The following is a 17,098-nucleotide window of genomic DNA, read 5'->3' as shown; positions in this document are numbered from 1 at the left end:
ATCAGTGGTCTAGAAACCAAGACTTAGGAAGAGAGACTGCGGGAACTGGGCATGGATAGCCTAGAGAAAAGGAGGGCCAGAGCGGACATGATAGCAGTCTATAGGTATACAAGGGGTTGCCACAGAGAGGAGGGGATCACTTTATTCTCCAGGGCACCGGAGGGCCGGACGAGGAACAATGGCTGGAAGCTGACCAAGGAGAGATTCAACCTGGAAATAAGGAAGAACTTCCTGACGGTCAGAACGATCAACCAGTGGAACAACCTACCAGCGGACGTTGTGAACTCCAATACTCTGGACATTTTTATGAGGAAATTGGACTGCCATTTGGCTAGGATGCTATAGGGTTCCTGCTTAAGCAGGGGGTTGGACTTGATGACCCGCATGGTCCCTTCCAACTCTAACAATAAATAAATAAACAGCTATCTTGTGGTCTCCTTGTGAGGAGTAGCTGCTGGGAGCACTTGTATGCGATCTCAAATCCTCTTTCTCCAGAGAAATTATGAAGAGCTGGTAGACCACAGGTAGTCTTTGACTTATGAATGCAATTGAGCCCAATTTTTTTGTTGCTAAGCAAGACAATGGTTAAGTGAGTTTTCTCCTATTTTACAACCTCTCTTGCCAATTATCGAGTGAATCACTGCAGTTCTTAGGTTAGTAACACAGTTAAGTCAATCTGGTTTCCCCTTTGACTTTGCTTGTCAGAAGGTTGCAAAGGGGGATCACATGACCCTGGGACTCTGCAAATGTCATAACTTTGAACCGGTTGCCAAGCGGATGAATTTTGATCAGGTGACCCTGGGTATGTTACAATAGTCCTGTGAAAAATGATCATAAATCACTTTTTTTCAATGCCATTACGAGATGAGCCGAGGTGGCGCAGTGGGTCGAGTGCTGTACTGCAGGCCACTAAAGCTGACTGCTAGATCTGCAGATCAGCGGTTCAAATCTCATCAGCAGCTCAAGGTTGACTCAGCCTTCCATCCTTCCCAGGTGGGTCAAATGAGGACCCGGATTGTGGGGGGCAATAGGCTGGCTGTTTTTAAAAAGTGCTTTTGCTAACATGTTGTAAGCCACCCTGATTCTAAGGAGAAGGGCGGCATTAAAAAAAAAAATCAAATATATAAATAAATAAATTTCAAATGGCCAATAAAGGTATGGTTGTAAGTCGGGGGGCGGGGGGCGGTATCTATACTTGCTGGCTCTTCCTTCCACTGTGACCATCAACTCTGCTTTTAGCAGAGTCTGGGTGGTCAAAGATAATGATAAAGGTATTCGGAGAGGGGCGGCATACAAATCTAATAAATTATTATTATTATTATTATTATTATGATGATGATGATGTCGGTTGGCGGGCCCCAGGGGAAGAGCCTTCTCTGTGGCGGCCCCGACTCTCTGGAACCAGCTCCCCCCAGAGATTAGAACTGCCCCTACCCTCCTTGCCTTTCGTAAACTTCTCAAAACCCACCTTTGTCGTCAGGCATGGGGGAACTGAGATATCTCCCCCGGGCCTATACAATTTATGTATGGTATGTTTGTATGTATGTCTGCTTAATAATGGGTTTTTTTAAAGAAATATTTTAAATTGTAAATGATTAGATTTGTCATGAACTGTTTTATTGTGTTGTGAGCCGCCCCGAGTCTACGGAGAGGGGTGGCATACAAACCTAATAAATAGATAGATAGATAGATAGATAGATAGATAGATAGATAGATAGATAGATAAATAAATAAATAATAAATAAATATAAAATAAAATAAATAAAATAAATAAAATAAATAAAATAAATAAAATAAATAAAATAAAATAAATAAAATAAAATAAATAAATATTGTTGTTGTTGTTGTTATTATTATTATTTTATTTCAGCTGAGCGAGGTTCACAGAGGGCAATGGAGATGATACAGGAAAACAAATGGAAGGAATCTAGGATGCTCAGTTGACCTGGGAGATTTTATGAGGAGTCCATGATTCTATGACTTGCAGGGCTATAAAGGGATCGAAACAGAAAGCAGGACTTGTGAAAAGCATCTAAGTGCCTCCGTGGTTCACCAATTTGAGATGAGTCAACCATGATGCAACGTGAGTCAGTCTACAAGCCAGTACAATCCCAGACTGCTTCAATGGAAGTAGATCATTAAGATCAAGATCAGGTTCCTCTCTGTTCCGGATTGGCCTGACCACACCTAGGAGGATAAGCCCTCTATTTCAGCATCAGGGAAACGATCGAGGGACACAATTCAATAAAAAGGAAATGGGAGTCCTCGGGGGTTATGCCGTGCCATTCTGCAGGCAAGGAGAGGGAAAGGGAGAAATTAACTACGTCTTCAGGGCCAGCTCGGTTCCCTCCCGTATTATTAAAGGGATCACCAAACCCTTCTTTGTAGTCTCTGAAAACTCCTAGGGGGGCTGGTGAGATCCCAGATAATGAAAATGTCAATTTAATTTTCAAAAGTGGGGAGGAAACATCTTGGGAAACTATAAACCTGCCACCCTGATGATGCTAACTTGACAAAGTTTTCAGATGATCAAACAGCAGCTCTGGGGCTACTTGGCTAGACAGGAGCTTGCGTGGACTTCTCTCCAACAAATTGGGCCAGTCTTACTTATTAAGTGGCTAGATTAATAAATCAAATGATAGGAAAGACACAGAATTTGGCTCTCACCTAAACTTCCCACAACCTCCACAATGTTCTCCTTCAAAACCGGGTAAAACATGGGTTAGACCAGTGTTTCCCAACCGTGGCAACTTGAAGATATTTGGACTTCAACTCCCAGAATTCCCCAGCCGGCGAATGCCGGCTGGGGAATTCTGGGAGTTGAAGTCCAGATATCTCCAAGTTGCCAAGGTTGGGAAACACTGGGTTAGATGATACAGGTCCCCCTGGACCGATAACTACAATTAAGCACAAATTTCTGTTGCTCAGCAAAACAGTTAAGTGAGTTTTGTCCCATTTTACAACTTTTGACACAGATGTTCCCACTGACTTTGCTTGTCAGAAGGTGCAAAAGGTGATCACGATTAAGAAACACTCCAACACCACCCCCAAAATGTCATGAGTCAGTCGCTAAGCACCTGAATTTTGATCACGTGACCTCGGGGATGCTGCAAAAGTTGTAAGTGGGAGAAATGGTTATGTCACTTTTTTCAATGCCACTGTAACTCTGATTGGTCACCTTGTAAGTTGACGACTAAGTTGACAAAATTGAACGGGTCCAAAGACGGGCTACAAGAATGGTGGAAGGTCTTGAGTATAAAACGTATCAGGAAAGACTTCATGAACTCAATCTGTATAGTCTGGAGGACAGAAGGGAAAGGGGGGTCATGATCGAAACACTTAAATATGTTAAAGGGTTAAATAAGGTCCAGGAGGGAAGTGTTTTTAATAGGAAAGTGAACACAAGAACAAGGGGACACAATCTGAAGTTAGTTGGGGGAAAGATCAAAAGCAACATGAGAAAATATTATTTTACTGAAAGAGTAGTAGATCCTTGGAACAAACTTCCAGCAGACGTGGTTGGTAAATCCACAGTAACTGAATTTAAACATGCCTGGGATAAACATATATCCATTGTAAGATAAAATACAGGAAATAGTATAAGGGCAGACTAGATGGACCATGAGGTCTTTTTCTGCCGTCAGTCTTCTATGTTTCTATCCCTCTTATAAAGATTGTTATTATTATTATTATTATTATTAGATTTATATGCCGCCCCTCTACGTAGCTAAATGACCCCACCCCAAAAGTGGCTCTCTATGGCTCCACTTTAGTAGAGAGAAGAACTGAATCAGGGCTGAGTTCCTCCTGGTTCGGACCAGATTGCCCAAACCGTTAGTGACCTGCAGGTTATGTAATTTGGGCATCACAGATCCGGTTCTGTCTATGTCAGTCCATGCACACCACTATTTTTTTTAAAAAAATTTGGGTGATTTTTTTCATTGTTTCTATGGCTTCTTCTCGTCCTCCGCTGTGAAAAAAAGTCCGCCTGCCTGCCCACGGGTTAATTCTGACCTTTATTCCATCATCTCAAGCACTGCTAAGCAACTTCTCCACTGTGTTTCAGCCTGAAATCACCTTCTGAGCATGCGCAGAACCAAAATGGCAGGGATGGGCGGGCACAAAACGCTGCAACGCGCACCCGTAGCGAAGTACTCCTGTACTGAGTAGCCACAAGGCTCAGCGCTGCGTAACATTTGGCAGCTGAGCTGTGGTTCCGGCAGAGATGGTGGGAGAGAGGCAAGTGGAGGAGGCAACTCCTCCACTGAGGAGGTAAATACAGGCAGCTGCTAAGTGCCCCAATGTTTATTACATGACCTTGGAGCTGCTGCAGAGGCTGTAACTTTGATGATGATCACTGCCACCTGTTACTGCACCTTATAATTTCAAATGGCCTCTGAATGAATACTCACTCAGCAGATGCCTGCAAAGAGGGAGACCTTCAGAACACAGAAGGTGAGCAGAAGTTAACCAGAGACCCAGGACAATCATAAAAGAAGCATCAGAACATCTTTCCAAGAGGACCTTCCTCTGCAGGGTGGACCAGCTGCCTTGGGAGTGGTAGCCTCTCCTTCAGGAGAGGTATTTAAAGAGCAGCTAGGTAAGCATCAGCAGTAGAGGATTATTATTATTATTATTATTATTATTATTATTATTATTAATTGGATTTGTATGCCGCCCCTCTCCGCAGACTTGGGGCGGCTAACAACAATGATAAAAAACAACATGTAACAATCCAATTTAATAAAACAACTAAAAACCCTTATTATAAAAACCAAACATACACACAAACATACCATACATAACTTGTAATGGCCTAGGGGAAGGAATATCCTAACTCCCCCATGCCTGGCGACAAAGGTGGGTCTTGAGTAATGTGCGAAAGACAAGGAGGGTGGGGGCCGTTCTAATCTCTGGGGGGAGTTGATTCCAGAGGGCCAGGGCCACCACAGAGAAGGCTCTTCCCCTGGGGCCCGCCAAACGACATTGTTTGGTCGACGGGACCCGGAGAAGGCCAACTCTGTGGGACCTTATCAGCCGCTGGGATTCGTGCGGTAGAAGGCGGTTCCGGATATATTCTGGCCCAATGCCATGTAGGGCTTTAAAGGTCATTACCAACGCTTTGAATTGTGACTGGAAACTGATCGGCAGCCAGTGCAGGATACCTGTCCTGAGCTGGGGGCTGGACTCCAATGCTAGGCTGTATAATTGCATGAATGGCAGGAAGAGTCCTCGTCTTTTAGCAACATGGCAGCGTTGGCATTACAGTGAACTCATGAAAGCAAAGGTGGGCTGCTAAGGTGGAACGGTGACGTGTGCTCGCCCCCATGGTTCTGAGTGCTAGCGGAGTCCAGCGTAATTATGCTACTGTGCCTGAGCCATAATTGCACTGGACTCCGCTAGCACTCGGAGCCACAAGGGCAAGCACACATCCCCGTGCCACCTTAGCAGCCCACCTCTGCATTGAAGGTGCAGAGCGGCTCTGTAGAATTCTTCAGAGAAGCAGCAAGTTGTCTGAACTCTCCTTGGATCATGCAAATTACCTGTGGTGTGACATGGGCAAGCACTCACTTGAAGCTGCACTCCCCAAGGTAGCCACTTTCACTCCCACTGGAAGCCCCACCCTGGATGGGAACAAGCTTCAGCCTGCAAGAACAGGCCAGCCGCCCACCCATCCATCCCCGGATTATTTTATTTATTTTATTTTATTTTATTATTTTATTTATTTATTTAGTTAGTTAGTTAGTTAGTTAGTCCAGTCCAATACACAATGAGGGTTTTAGTGGGTATATATCTATATACACATAGTAAAATACATGATGAAGGTTATAGAGGAGATACTCATAGTAAAATATATCTAAGAAAGAATAGAAAAGGTATAGTAATAGAACATATCAATGAAAGAATAGAAGAAGAGATATAGGAATAGAAGAAAGGTATAGGCGATATAGGAGAGCAATAGGACAGGGGACGGAAGGCACTCTAGTGCACTTGTACTCGCCCCTTACTGACCTCTTAGGAATCTGGATAGGTCAACTGTAGATAATCTAAGGGTAAAGTGTTGGGGGTTTGGGTTTGCAGCATATGATCTTGTGGGCAATACTTAGATCTTGTTTAAGGCGTCTTAGTTCTAAACTTTCTAGGCCCAGGATTTAAAGTCTAGTCTCATAGGGTATTCTGTTTCGAGTGGAGGAGTGAAGGGCTCTTCTGGTGCGTCCCATATCACCCCAACCTCCAGCATGTTAGAAAACCCTCCATTTTGTCCCAAGTCTGTTTTTGTTAGTGCACACATCGTTGTATGATGACTCGAGGCGTGCATTAAACACTCCAAAAGCTTGTTCTTCTTGGTCCTGGGCGGATAGTGCAAGAAATGGAGGCCTGAATAGGACAAAAGCAACTCTAAGCTGCTCTTTCTTTCTCTGCTGGGTATTTTAGTGGGCCTTGTTTTTGGCACTGAGCATTCTGGGAGAACCGAAAGAGCAACAGTTCTACTCTGATTTGGGCTTTGTACCCAATTCCTCTGGAAGGAATTTATTGCCTCACTACCCATTCATTTGGTAAAAAAATACACTGCTCAAAAAAAATAAATAAAGGGAACACTTAAACAACACAATATAACTTCCAAGCGAATCAAACTTCTGCCAAATCAAATTGTCCACTTAGGAAGCAGCACTGATTGACAATCAATTTCACATGCTGTTGGGCACATTCAATTTTATACTCAATGACAAAAATTTCATTCATTCAGATCTACGATGTGTTCTTTGAGTGTTCCCTTTATTCTTTTGAGCAGTATATTTCATGTCAGTTAATCGGAAAAATAAAACCTGGCATCTTTATGTACCTTTTTTTTTCATGGAATGAAACTTATCTACCATATTGCCCTTCGCCTTGTTCTTGTAGTTAGAGGCGCCTTCCGTTTAGGCCGCCGATTTCAAGGCCCCTCAAAGGCCTCGCCGCCCGCCAGTCTCGCCCTCCTCCCCCTTTAGAGCGAGACGAAGCCCTTCGCCCGCCCGGCCCTCTCTTTTACCCGGGGACGAGCTGGTCTGGAGCACCCGAGCCGCTCCCCGCCAGCCGGGCTGGGTGGGTGGGCAGGCCCCGCTGCCCCAGACGAGCCCGATAGAGGCCTCTGCACCTCAGAAGGAAGCCCCCGGGCCCCGCCGCTCTCAGCAGGCCTGCCCGGGAGCGAACGCGCCGCCCCCCGTGGCGGAAAAGGACGCGGGCTGAGAGCCCCCTTCGCGCCACGGCCGGGGAGGGGTTTGGGGGGCGGGACAGGGGCCAAGCACGCGTGTCAGGGTTGCGCCGAAGGCAAAGCGGGCCTGCAGGTTCCCCTCACGAAGACCTGCGACCTTTTTCACCCGGCTCTTGGCGCGTCCCAAGGGTCCCCAAAGTCCCGAAGAGCAGGAAAGGCCGGGCCGCCGCTGCCAGCTTCCCCGAGCCCGCCTTGCAAACGCGCCAGAGGGGCCGAGTCCGCGCGACCCTCCCCCCTCCCCTTTCGCTCCCCGGCTCGGTTGAGGCCGCGACTCCGCCCCGCGCGCCCTCCCGCCCGGACGCGGCTGGCCTACCGTGGCTCAGGCGGGGCACCGCCTCCCCGGGGGCGGTGGAGGACAGCGGCAGCAGCAGCAGCGAGCCCAGCAGCAGCACCGGCGGCGGCGCCATGATGCGGGGGGCCCGGCGAGCGGCGAGTTCTGCCTCGGTGGGGGTGCCCGGCCCAGCTCGCGCTGCTCCTCCAGCAGGCCGGGGCGGGCGTGGCGGCGCCTCCGCCTTCGGGGCGTGGCGGGCAGGCCCGTACCTGAGCAGGAGCCGCGCCCGGCCGCCCTGGCGGGGAGGGAGGGAGCGGCTGGGACACCTGCCGCTGGCCGGGGCGGGAAAGGCGCCCTGGGAGGCCCCTCGCCGCTTGGCACCCCCCGAGATCGGCTACTCGCTCACCCATTACCTCAGTTCAGACTCCTTTGGGACGGACAGAGGCCGGGCCTTCCTATTGTTTCGCAGTTCGTTTCCCCCCCACCCCTCGCCAGCCGCCCAGAGTCGCCGGAGTCCTCAATTGTTCGGTGGCTTCCATTTGCAGATGTGCTACCTAAACACTCCTGGAGGCAGAGGTGGGCTGCTCAGGTGGGACGGTGACATGTGCTCGCCCCCCGGGCTCTGAGTGCTAGCCCAGTCCAGCACAATTCTGCTAGTGCACCTGGGCCGGGAGCGAAATCACACGCAGGTGCATCCCTGGCTCTGACCCTAACCCTGGCAGAATTGCACTGGACTCGGCTAGCACTCGGGAGGGGGGGGGGGCAAGCACACACCTCACCGTCCCACCTTAGCAGCCCACCTCTGACTGGAGGTGCTGTTGGGAGCTGCCAGGAAGCCGAACACTTGAAACAAATAACATTTCAAACTTTTATGGAGAGAAAATGATAGCAAGGAGAGCCAAGGCAGGATCTGAAATTCCTGGTCAGAACCATTAGATCAAGTTGCAAAACCTCCCCTCCCCTACATGGGGGGGGGCATCCACAGGTGCGAAGGTGTTGTGACAGCTGAGAAGATGATAAGATGCTGTTCTCAGGTGGCCCCTCCCAGGTCCCTCCCTCCTCCGTCTCTCAAGCAGGGCCATCCAAGTGACAGCCCAAAAAGAGGGAAAGGCTGCAAAAGAGCATCCTGGCCCTCCCCACCAGAATGGCAGCATCTGGATAGGGATCTATGGGGATTTGAGGGGAGGGGGGGTGAGGAGAGATGGTCCCCCTCTGGCTCCCACAGCCTCGCCACAGGGGCCCGTCCTTTAGGCAAGCAAGAGGACTTTCTCTTTTAAAAAAATAACTTATTAATTATAAACGTTAAAAAGTACATTTAGACATTAAACCACAAACTTCAAACAAACCTATACAGCCATAACATAAACAAACAAAAAGGACCAAAACTAAAACCTTCTAACCCCCCTTTTTTTACATTAAACTGTGTTGATGTTATATTTCCATATCAATTCCAGTAAGTTAAACTGTATTTCTTCTAGTTTTCAGTTTTTAGTGAATTCCACCATTAATATCACATTTCATTATATACAATAACTCTAATTTTACTATATCTATTTATCCTATCACATTTATTCTTTTCTATAACGCTATATTTATAACTATATACATACTACATTCCCTCTATTCCTTGTCATTTCCTCCTTTTCCCCCTCTATCCAATTATAAAACATATTCCAACTTTTGTAAAATTCTGTATCTTCTTTATTGTTTAATTCATATGTTAATTTATCCAGTTCCGCACACTCTAATATTTTTCTAATGAAAACTTTGTCATTTGGTATCTCACTCTGTTTCCAGTGCTCTGCCATTACTATTCTTATTGCTGTTAGTATATGTTGTATAATGTACCTGTACTTTTTTCCTAATTTCCCATCAACTATGCCCAATAGAAATGCTTCTGGTTTCACATCTTCTGTTGTGTTATTTCTTCTAACCATTTATGTATTTTAGAATAGAATAGAATAAAATTTTATTGGCCCAGTGTGATTGGACACACAAGGAATTTGTCTTGGTGCATATGCTCTCAGCGTAGATAAAATAAAATATGCATTTATCAAGAATCATGTGGTACAACACTTAATGATTGTCATAGTGGTCAAATAAGCAACGAAGAAGCAATATTAATAAAAATCTTAGGATATAAGCAACAAGTTACAGTCATACACTCAACATGGGAGGAAATGGGTGATAGGAGTGATGAGAAAAACTGTAGTAGAATAGAAGTGCAGATTTAGTAGAAAGTCTGACAGTGTTGAGGGAATTCTTTGTTTAGCAGAGTGATGGCGTTCAGAAAAAAACTGTTCTTGTGTCTAGTCTTGGTGTGCAGTGCTCTGTAGCGACGTTTTGAGGGTAGGAGTTGAAACAATTTGTGTCCAGGATGTGAGGGGTCAGTAAATATTTTCCCTGCCCTCTTTTTGACTCGTGCAGTATATAGGTCCTCAATGGAAGGCAGGTTGGCAGCAATTGTTTTTTCTGCAGTTCTGATTATCCTCTGATTAATCCTGTTACCTGCATGCTGGCCCACTTGTTTGGCTCGTACCTGATGGGGATGGGCTAGGAGCCACTTCAAGCTATGGAGACAGAGCTGCTTTGAGAAACTGCATGACCGAGCCCTGGCAGGAGCCTGCTAAGCCCCCCTCCATGGCCTGCTGGAAGAACGGTGTAAGTCCCTCCCCTTTCCTCTGCTCAAGAGACGGACAGACTCCTTGTGGGCATCACTCCCACTATTTCCATAGCAACGAGTTCCCAGCAATAGCCATGGCAACTGGAGCCTGGGAGAATGGCCCCAGAGCCCGAGGGGTCAGCGAGCCAAGCCGGCACCAGTTGTGGAATTGGGGGAAGGAGTCAGGAGTTCAAGGGGTCACCCTGGCCTTTGGGGGGGGGGCAAGGAAGGAGCCTCACCCCACCTTCCCCATCTACCTCTCTCTCGGCCTGTGCTTACCTTTGAGAGAAGGGAGGAGAAAGGAGGCCAGGTCACCTGGCAGGAAGAGTCCAGCTGAGCACCTTCTGGGCTTCCTGGTTGCTCTTCTCAGCCATGAATATTCTACGAGCGGCACAGGCTGAGTTCACTCTGGGAATTCAGCCCATGGCGCCAGACTGGAAGCCGGTGGGTTGCTTCGGAAACCCAAGTCCTGTGGAACCAGCCTAGGAGGCCCAGGTGAGAAGGTGGCCTTTTATACAGCACCCTCCTCCCCTCTTTAGATTGCCCAGCAGGATTATGATTTACAAATTTTGGACATGCTGCATAAAGATAGATCTGAGCGATATCAGGATCTTCTTTTGATGGAAATTCCAGATCTAATTAGTCCATTTTCAGATAGTGTGGATGATGGAGGAAGAATTAATAGCACGAATCCCAGCAAACGGTTAGGTCCCACAGAGTTGGCCTTCTCCGGGTCCCGTCAACTAAACAATGCCGTTTGGCGGGACCCAGGGGAAGAGCCTTCTCTGTGGCGGCCCCGGCCCTCTGGAACCAACTCCCCCCAGAGATTAGAATAACCCCAACCCTCCTTGCCTTTCGTAAGCTCCTTAAAACCCACCTCTGCCGTCACGCATGGGGGATCTGAGATATTCTTTTCCCCTAGGCTTCTACAATTTATGCATGGTATGTTTGTATGTATGATTGGTTTTATAACCAGGGTTTTTAGCTGTTTTTAGTATTGGATTGTCACATGTTGTTTTTACCACTGTTGTTAGTCGCCCCGAGTTCACGGAGAGGGGCGGCATACAAATCCAATAAATAAATAAATAAATAATAAATAAAATAATAGAGCTGCAAAATTACATTGAGCTGAAACCAAAGTTTAAGAAATCATACCAAGAGTTTTGGCTACAGAACGAAATTCCTGATTGCTATCCTGCACTATGGACAGTGGTATCTAAATGTATTTCCTTTGCAAAATTTTTACACCAACTAATCATATTATCTTTCAATATCCAACCTATCGTCTTATAATTTATTAAATATTTATATAATTTCCCAATCAATTTTCCTTGGTTTTGGATTAATAATTTCCCGAGTGTGTTATTATCCTTCTTGAAAATGAATATTCTCACGTCTTTTTGATATCTAGAGTTAATCTGGGCGTACTGTCACCAATCTACTTCCACCCGACTCCTGTAATTCTTGTTTTGTTTTCAGTTTTAATTGGTTATCAAGTAAATCTCTATATTTCCATATTTTCCCTTCTTTTAATAAATTAGGATGGGAGATGGCTTCTATCGGTGAGATCCATTCTGGCATTACTAAAAAGTGATTTTTTAAAATCTCATTTCAAACTTCTATTAATGTCTTCCTAATTATATTACTGTTAAAGTATGAATGAGTTTTGGGGCCTCACCTATTTGCTGGAAATGTAAAAAAGAAATTGGCACATATTTTCATGCGTGGTGGACATGCCCAAAATCTAAGATTTATTGCAATAAGGTAGAAAAATGGTTTAAGGTAATTACAAAGCAAGAAATTAAGAAGATCTCAGAATCTTTTTTAATTAGGTATTACTGATGTTAAATATAAAAAACAAATATACTACTTAATAATTTATATATTAGTAGCGACAAGAATAGCATTTGCACAAAAATGGAAAGAAAAAGAAATTCCAAAAGACGAGGTTTTTAGAAAGATTATGGAATGTGCAGAATTAGATATGATGACGAGATGGTTGAACAATCAAGTGGAAACGGAGTTTTATAAAACTTGGGAGAAAGTATACAATTGGTGGAATGTAAAAAAGGACTATTAAAGATATTAAGATAATGTATGGAATAGTTAAAGTTACTAGCTTGAATATATTTTATAGTGATATTTAATGGATAAGTTTAGTTTTATTACTTGATTATAATTATCGTAATTACAATTATATAATGAAATTGTTTGAATGTGTAGATTTATGCATTATTGTAGTATACCAAGAGATATTTTACTAACAAATTTTACTTTTCTGTATTGATCTAAACTATAATTAGTCCTTCTTTTTTGTATTAGGAAGACTTTTATGCTTAGTGGAGCAATGGTAACTCCTTTACATGTTAAATGTTGTTTGTCTTGTTTTGTGTTATATTTTAAAAAATCAATAAAAATATTATTTTAAAAAAAAAGCCTTTGAATGAACCTAATTACCGGTAAGGACAATTTTTATTTCACATCTTCCTAAGCATCAACGAAGCGAGACTGGGAACTGGAAAAACACGTCCAAGAATTAGGGAGGGCCCCCACCCACCCAGATGTTTTACAGGCAAAAGAGCGTCTCTTCTGGACCGGGACCCAGGAGAGCTCCTTACACAGAGATTACTCAAGTCCTGTTTTAAAAATCTCCCAGAGGTGGCAGTCAACATCTTGAATTAAGTCAGGAAAGCAGATGACAGCAGATGCTAGTAGAGTCCTGCGCAATTCTGCTACGGCACCTGGGCAGGTAGCGAAATTGCATGCGGACACACAGAGGGGAAGTCAGATTCATTTGGCAGCTGGGCTACCAACTTAACAATTGAGTGATTTACTTAACCACTATGGCAATGGGGCAAAACTCACTTCACAAATGTCTCCCTTAGCAACAGAAATGTTGGGTTCAATTGTGGTTATAAGTTGAGGACTACCTGTATTGTAATTAATGCCTGTTTAAGGATAATTCGATACCCAATACTGTACACTGCGACTTTGTCTCATGTAGATGTTCAAAACTTTGCAATGAAAAGATATTTACCACACAATTGTGAATTTTAAATTGTTTTTAACTATTGGATTTGTACTGTTTTGTTGTTGTGAGCCGCTCCGAGTCTTCGGAGAGGAGCGGCATACAAATCTAATAAATAAATAAATAAACCTGGGAACAATAAGACAGGATGGAAAGGGATGAACCACTGCAACAGCCTCATCACCAGATCTTAACCTGACACAACGATCCAAAAAGAGACCATGGTTGGCATAGCTGACATGATTCAGAAGGCTCAAGACCTCCAGTTCGTAAGGAGGTCATTTGTTCTCCTGGGCCAGTAATGCAACCTCCCTCAAAGGACGCTATTAATGCTTCTGATTATTATTATTATTATTATTATTATTATTATTATTATTATTATTATTATTATTTAGATTTGTATGCCGCCCCTCTCCGAGGACTCGGAGCGGCTCACAACAAGAAAAAAACAGTACAAATCCAATATTTAAAAAACAGTTTAAAACCCTTAACATAAAAAACAATCAATGTTCAGAGAAATGGTTCAGATGGTTATCTAACTTTAAAAACAATAAAACAAAAACCAATCAAAATATCTTAACATAAATTAAAATAAAGATATACACAATAGAAATTCGGACCAAAATCAGTACAATCCCTGTCTGAGTTCAATCCACTCGATAACTACTAACAATTTACTAATATCATAACCTACAAATACCTCTCACTCATAAAAATAACAAACATAACCAAACTAAGTCGTCACAATGCATATTCCTGCTAATTTGCAGGTACTACCCCCCCTCTTCTTTCTTTTTTTCTCTTTTTCTCTTTTCTTTTCTATCTCACCTCCAAACTACCTTTCCTTTCTAGGTCACCCCTGAACTATTAAATTCTATAGATATAAGATTATCCAAATAAGAATATTGAATACAAAATAATTACCTATAGACAAAAAAAGAAAAAAACAACCAATCATACACCTCATGCAAACCATACATAAAGTGGAAACAGCCCAGGGGAATCAATTTCCCCATGCCTGACGGCAGAGGTGGGTTTTGAGGAGTTTGCGAAAGGCAAGGAGAGTGGGGGCAGTCCTAACCTCCGGGGGGAGTTGATTCCAGAGGGTCGGGGCCGCCACAGAGAAGGCTCTTCCGTGGGTCCCGCCAGATGACAATGTTTCGTCGATGGGACCCGGAGAAGGCCAACTCTGTGGGACTTAACCGGTCGCTGGGATTCGTGCGGCAGAAGGCTGTCTGAAACAGGCATGATCCTGACCAAGATTGCCCCCGAAGGTTTCCTTTGGTGTTCTAAGCCAAGGAGAAGATAAGCCAAACAGCTGGCGCCAAGGCATTCCTTTCTCTGTGTTCTTCTCCCCATTGTGTGCTTGTTTGCTGTCTTCCCCTCCAACGGTTGTAAACACAAACACTGTTTCTACCTTGCTATTCCAGCATCAAGGTGAGCGCTACAAAGGGTTGGGGAAGCAGGCAAGAGGGCTGTAGGGTCACCCCTTTCCCCAAACTTTCTTATGAGTCAGATTCCAGAAAAATGAACCAATTCTGCTATTCTCTGCTCACCTGGCTGGTTGGAGTTGTATCCTCCTGAAACATAAGTATTTAGGGCAGTTTCTCAATAAACCTTTTAAAAAGATTTATTGAAATTCTTATGTCTCTCTTGGTATTCTTTGGTGATCATCCTGCACCTTCTAAATTAGAATAGAATAGAATAGAATTTTATTGGCCAAGTGTGATTGAACACACAAGGAATTTGTCGGTGCAGATGCTCTCAGCATACATAAAAGAAAAAGATACATTTGTCAAGAATCGTGTGGTACAACACAATGATTGCCACAGGGGTCAAATAAGCAATGAAGAAACAATATTAATAAAAATCTTAGGATACAAGCAACAAGTTACAGTCATACAGTCCTAAGTGGGAGGAAAAGGATGATAGGACTGATGAGAAAAACTAGTAGAAATAGAAGTGCAGATTTAGCAAAAAGTCTGACAGTGTTGAGGGAATTATTTGTTCAGTAGAATGATGGCTTTCGGGAAAAATCTGTTCTTGTGTCTAGTTGTCTTGGTGTGCAATGCTCTGTAGTGACGTTTTGAGGATAGGAGTTGAAACAGAAACAAAACAATATTTTCCCTGCCCTCTTTTTGACTCGTGCAAAAAGATGCACATATGATGATGGATGGGCACACGCATGCACACTCTCATGCACACACACATTTTTTTGACACCCAAGCCAAAAGAGGCTCACCATCGCTGTAACGCTCTCTACATGGGGCTACCTTTGAAAAGTGTTCGGAAACTTCAGATCGTGCAGAATGCAGCTGCAAGAGCTATCATGGGCTTTCCCAAAAATGCCCATGTCACACCAACACTCCGCAGTCTGCATTGGTTGCCGATCAGTTTCCGGTCACAATTCAAAGTGTTGGTCATCACCTATAAAGCCCTTCATGGCATTGGACCAGGGTATCTACGAGACCGCCTTCTGCCGCATGAATCCCAGCGACCGGTTAGGTCCCACAGAGTTGGTCTCCTCCGGGTCCCGTCAACTAAACAATGTCACTTGGCAGGACCCAGGGGAAGAGCCTTCTCTGTGGCGGCCCCGGCCCTCTGGAACCAACTCCCCCCGGAGATTAGAATTGCCCCCACCCTCCTTGCCTTTTGTAAGCTCCTTAAAACCCACCTCTGCGATCAGGCATGGGGGAACTGATATATTCTTTCCCCCGAGGCCTTTACAATTTATGCATGTTATGTTTGTTTGTAGGGATGTTTGGTTTTACAATAAGGTTTTTTAGTTGTTTTAGTATTGGATTTATATGATGTTTTTTATTACTGTTGTTAGCCACCCCGAGTCTGCGGAGAGGGGCAGCATACAAATCCAATAAATAAATAAATAAACGAACGAATGAATGAATAAATAAATAAACAAACAAATAAATTAGAGGCTAACAAGGCTTGTTTGGTGTGGGATTCATCTGCGCATGAGCCTCCAGGCTGTCTGATTACCTATCACTCCATGGGGCAGCCTCTGCAGCTGCTGCTGACGGTTTGTGTGGCTGACCTCTGGCCCAGTTCCTTGCCGTTGTGACCTCTGGATCCTGGTCCTGCCTAGTCTGGAGCAAGAGAGTCAATTCCCTCCCTTTTTTATGCTGCAACAACCCAACGGACAGCCATCCTCTCTCCCAGCCCCTTCGCTACCTGCTCTCAGCCAACTCGCTCCATCCTCGTTCAGAACCCAGAAGAGGACACGGGACCCAAGGGGGGGCTGACCTCCAACTCCCCCACTCTGGACTCTTCCTGTCAAGGTGTCCCAACACAGAACTGGAATACTGCGTTCAGTTCTGGAGACCTCACCTACAAAAAGATATGGATAAAATTGAACAGGTCCAAAGATGGGCTCCAAAAATGGTGGAAGGTCTTAAGCCTAAAACTTATCAGGAAAGACTTCATGAACTCAATCTGTATAGTCTGGAGCAGTGTTTCCCAACCTTGGCTACTTGAAGTTATTTGGACTTCAACTCCCAGAATTCCCCAGCCAGCTGCTGGCTGGGCAATTCTGGGAGTTGAAGTCCAGATATCTTCAAGTGGCCAAGGTTGGGAAACACTGGTCTGGAGGACAGAAGGGAAAGGGGGGACATGTTAGAAACATTTAAATATGTTAAACTTTAAAGGGTTAAATAAAGTTCAGGAGGGAAATGTTTTTAATAGGAAAGTGAACACAAGAACAAGGGGACACAATCTGAGCTTAGTTGGGGCAAAGATTAGAAGCAACGTGAAAGAGCAGTAGATGCTTGGAATAAACGTCCAGCAGACGTGGTTGGTAAATCCACAGGAACTGAATTTAAACCTGCCTGGGATAAACATCGATCCATCCTAAGATAAAATACAGGAAAT

General features: G+C 44.6%; 1 protein-coding gene across 2 annotated transcripts in view; it reads right to left on the bottom strand.

Annotated features, from left to right (window-relative positions):
* The window catches only part of SEMA4B (semaphorin 4B), a 47,598-nt gene extending 31,175 nt beyond the window's left edge, over window positions 1-16,423 (bottom strand). Inside the window, exon 1 of one of the 2 annotated variants that reach the window (XM_070763529.1) lies at window positions 16,403-16,423. Coding sequence is in view for 1 of the 2 variants with exons in the window: in XM_070763528.1 (XP_070619629.1) it covers window positions 7,566-7,659 (94 nt within the window). In the remaining variant the exon portion in view is untranslated. Of the gene's footprint in view, window positions 1-7,565; window positions 7,770-16,402 lie in introns of those variants that run through there. The other variant, XM_070763528.1, reaches the window with a different exon arrangement.
* Window positions 16,424-17,098: the final 675 nt, after the last annotated feature.

Source organism: Erythrolamprus reginae, chromosome 10 (genome assembly GCF_031021105.1).
Source record: "Erythrolamprus reginae isolate rEryReg1 chromosome 10, rEryReg1.hap1, whole genome shotgun sequence".
NCBI classification, from domain to species: Eukaryota; Metazoa; Chordata; class Lepidosauria; order Squamata; family Dipsadidae; genus Erythrolamprus; species Erythrolamprus reginae.
The sequence above is the reverse complement of the archived record's forward strand: the minus strand, read 5'-3'. Positions and strand labels throughout refer to the sequence as shown.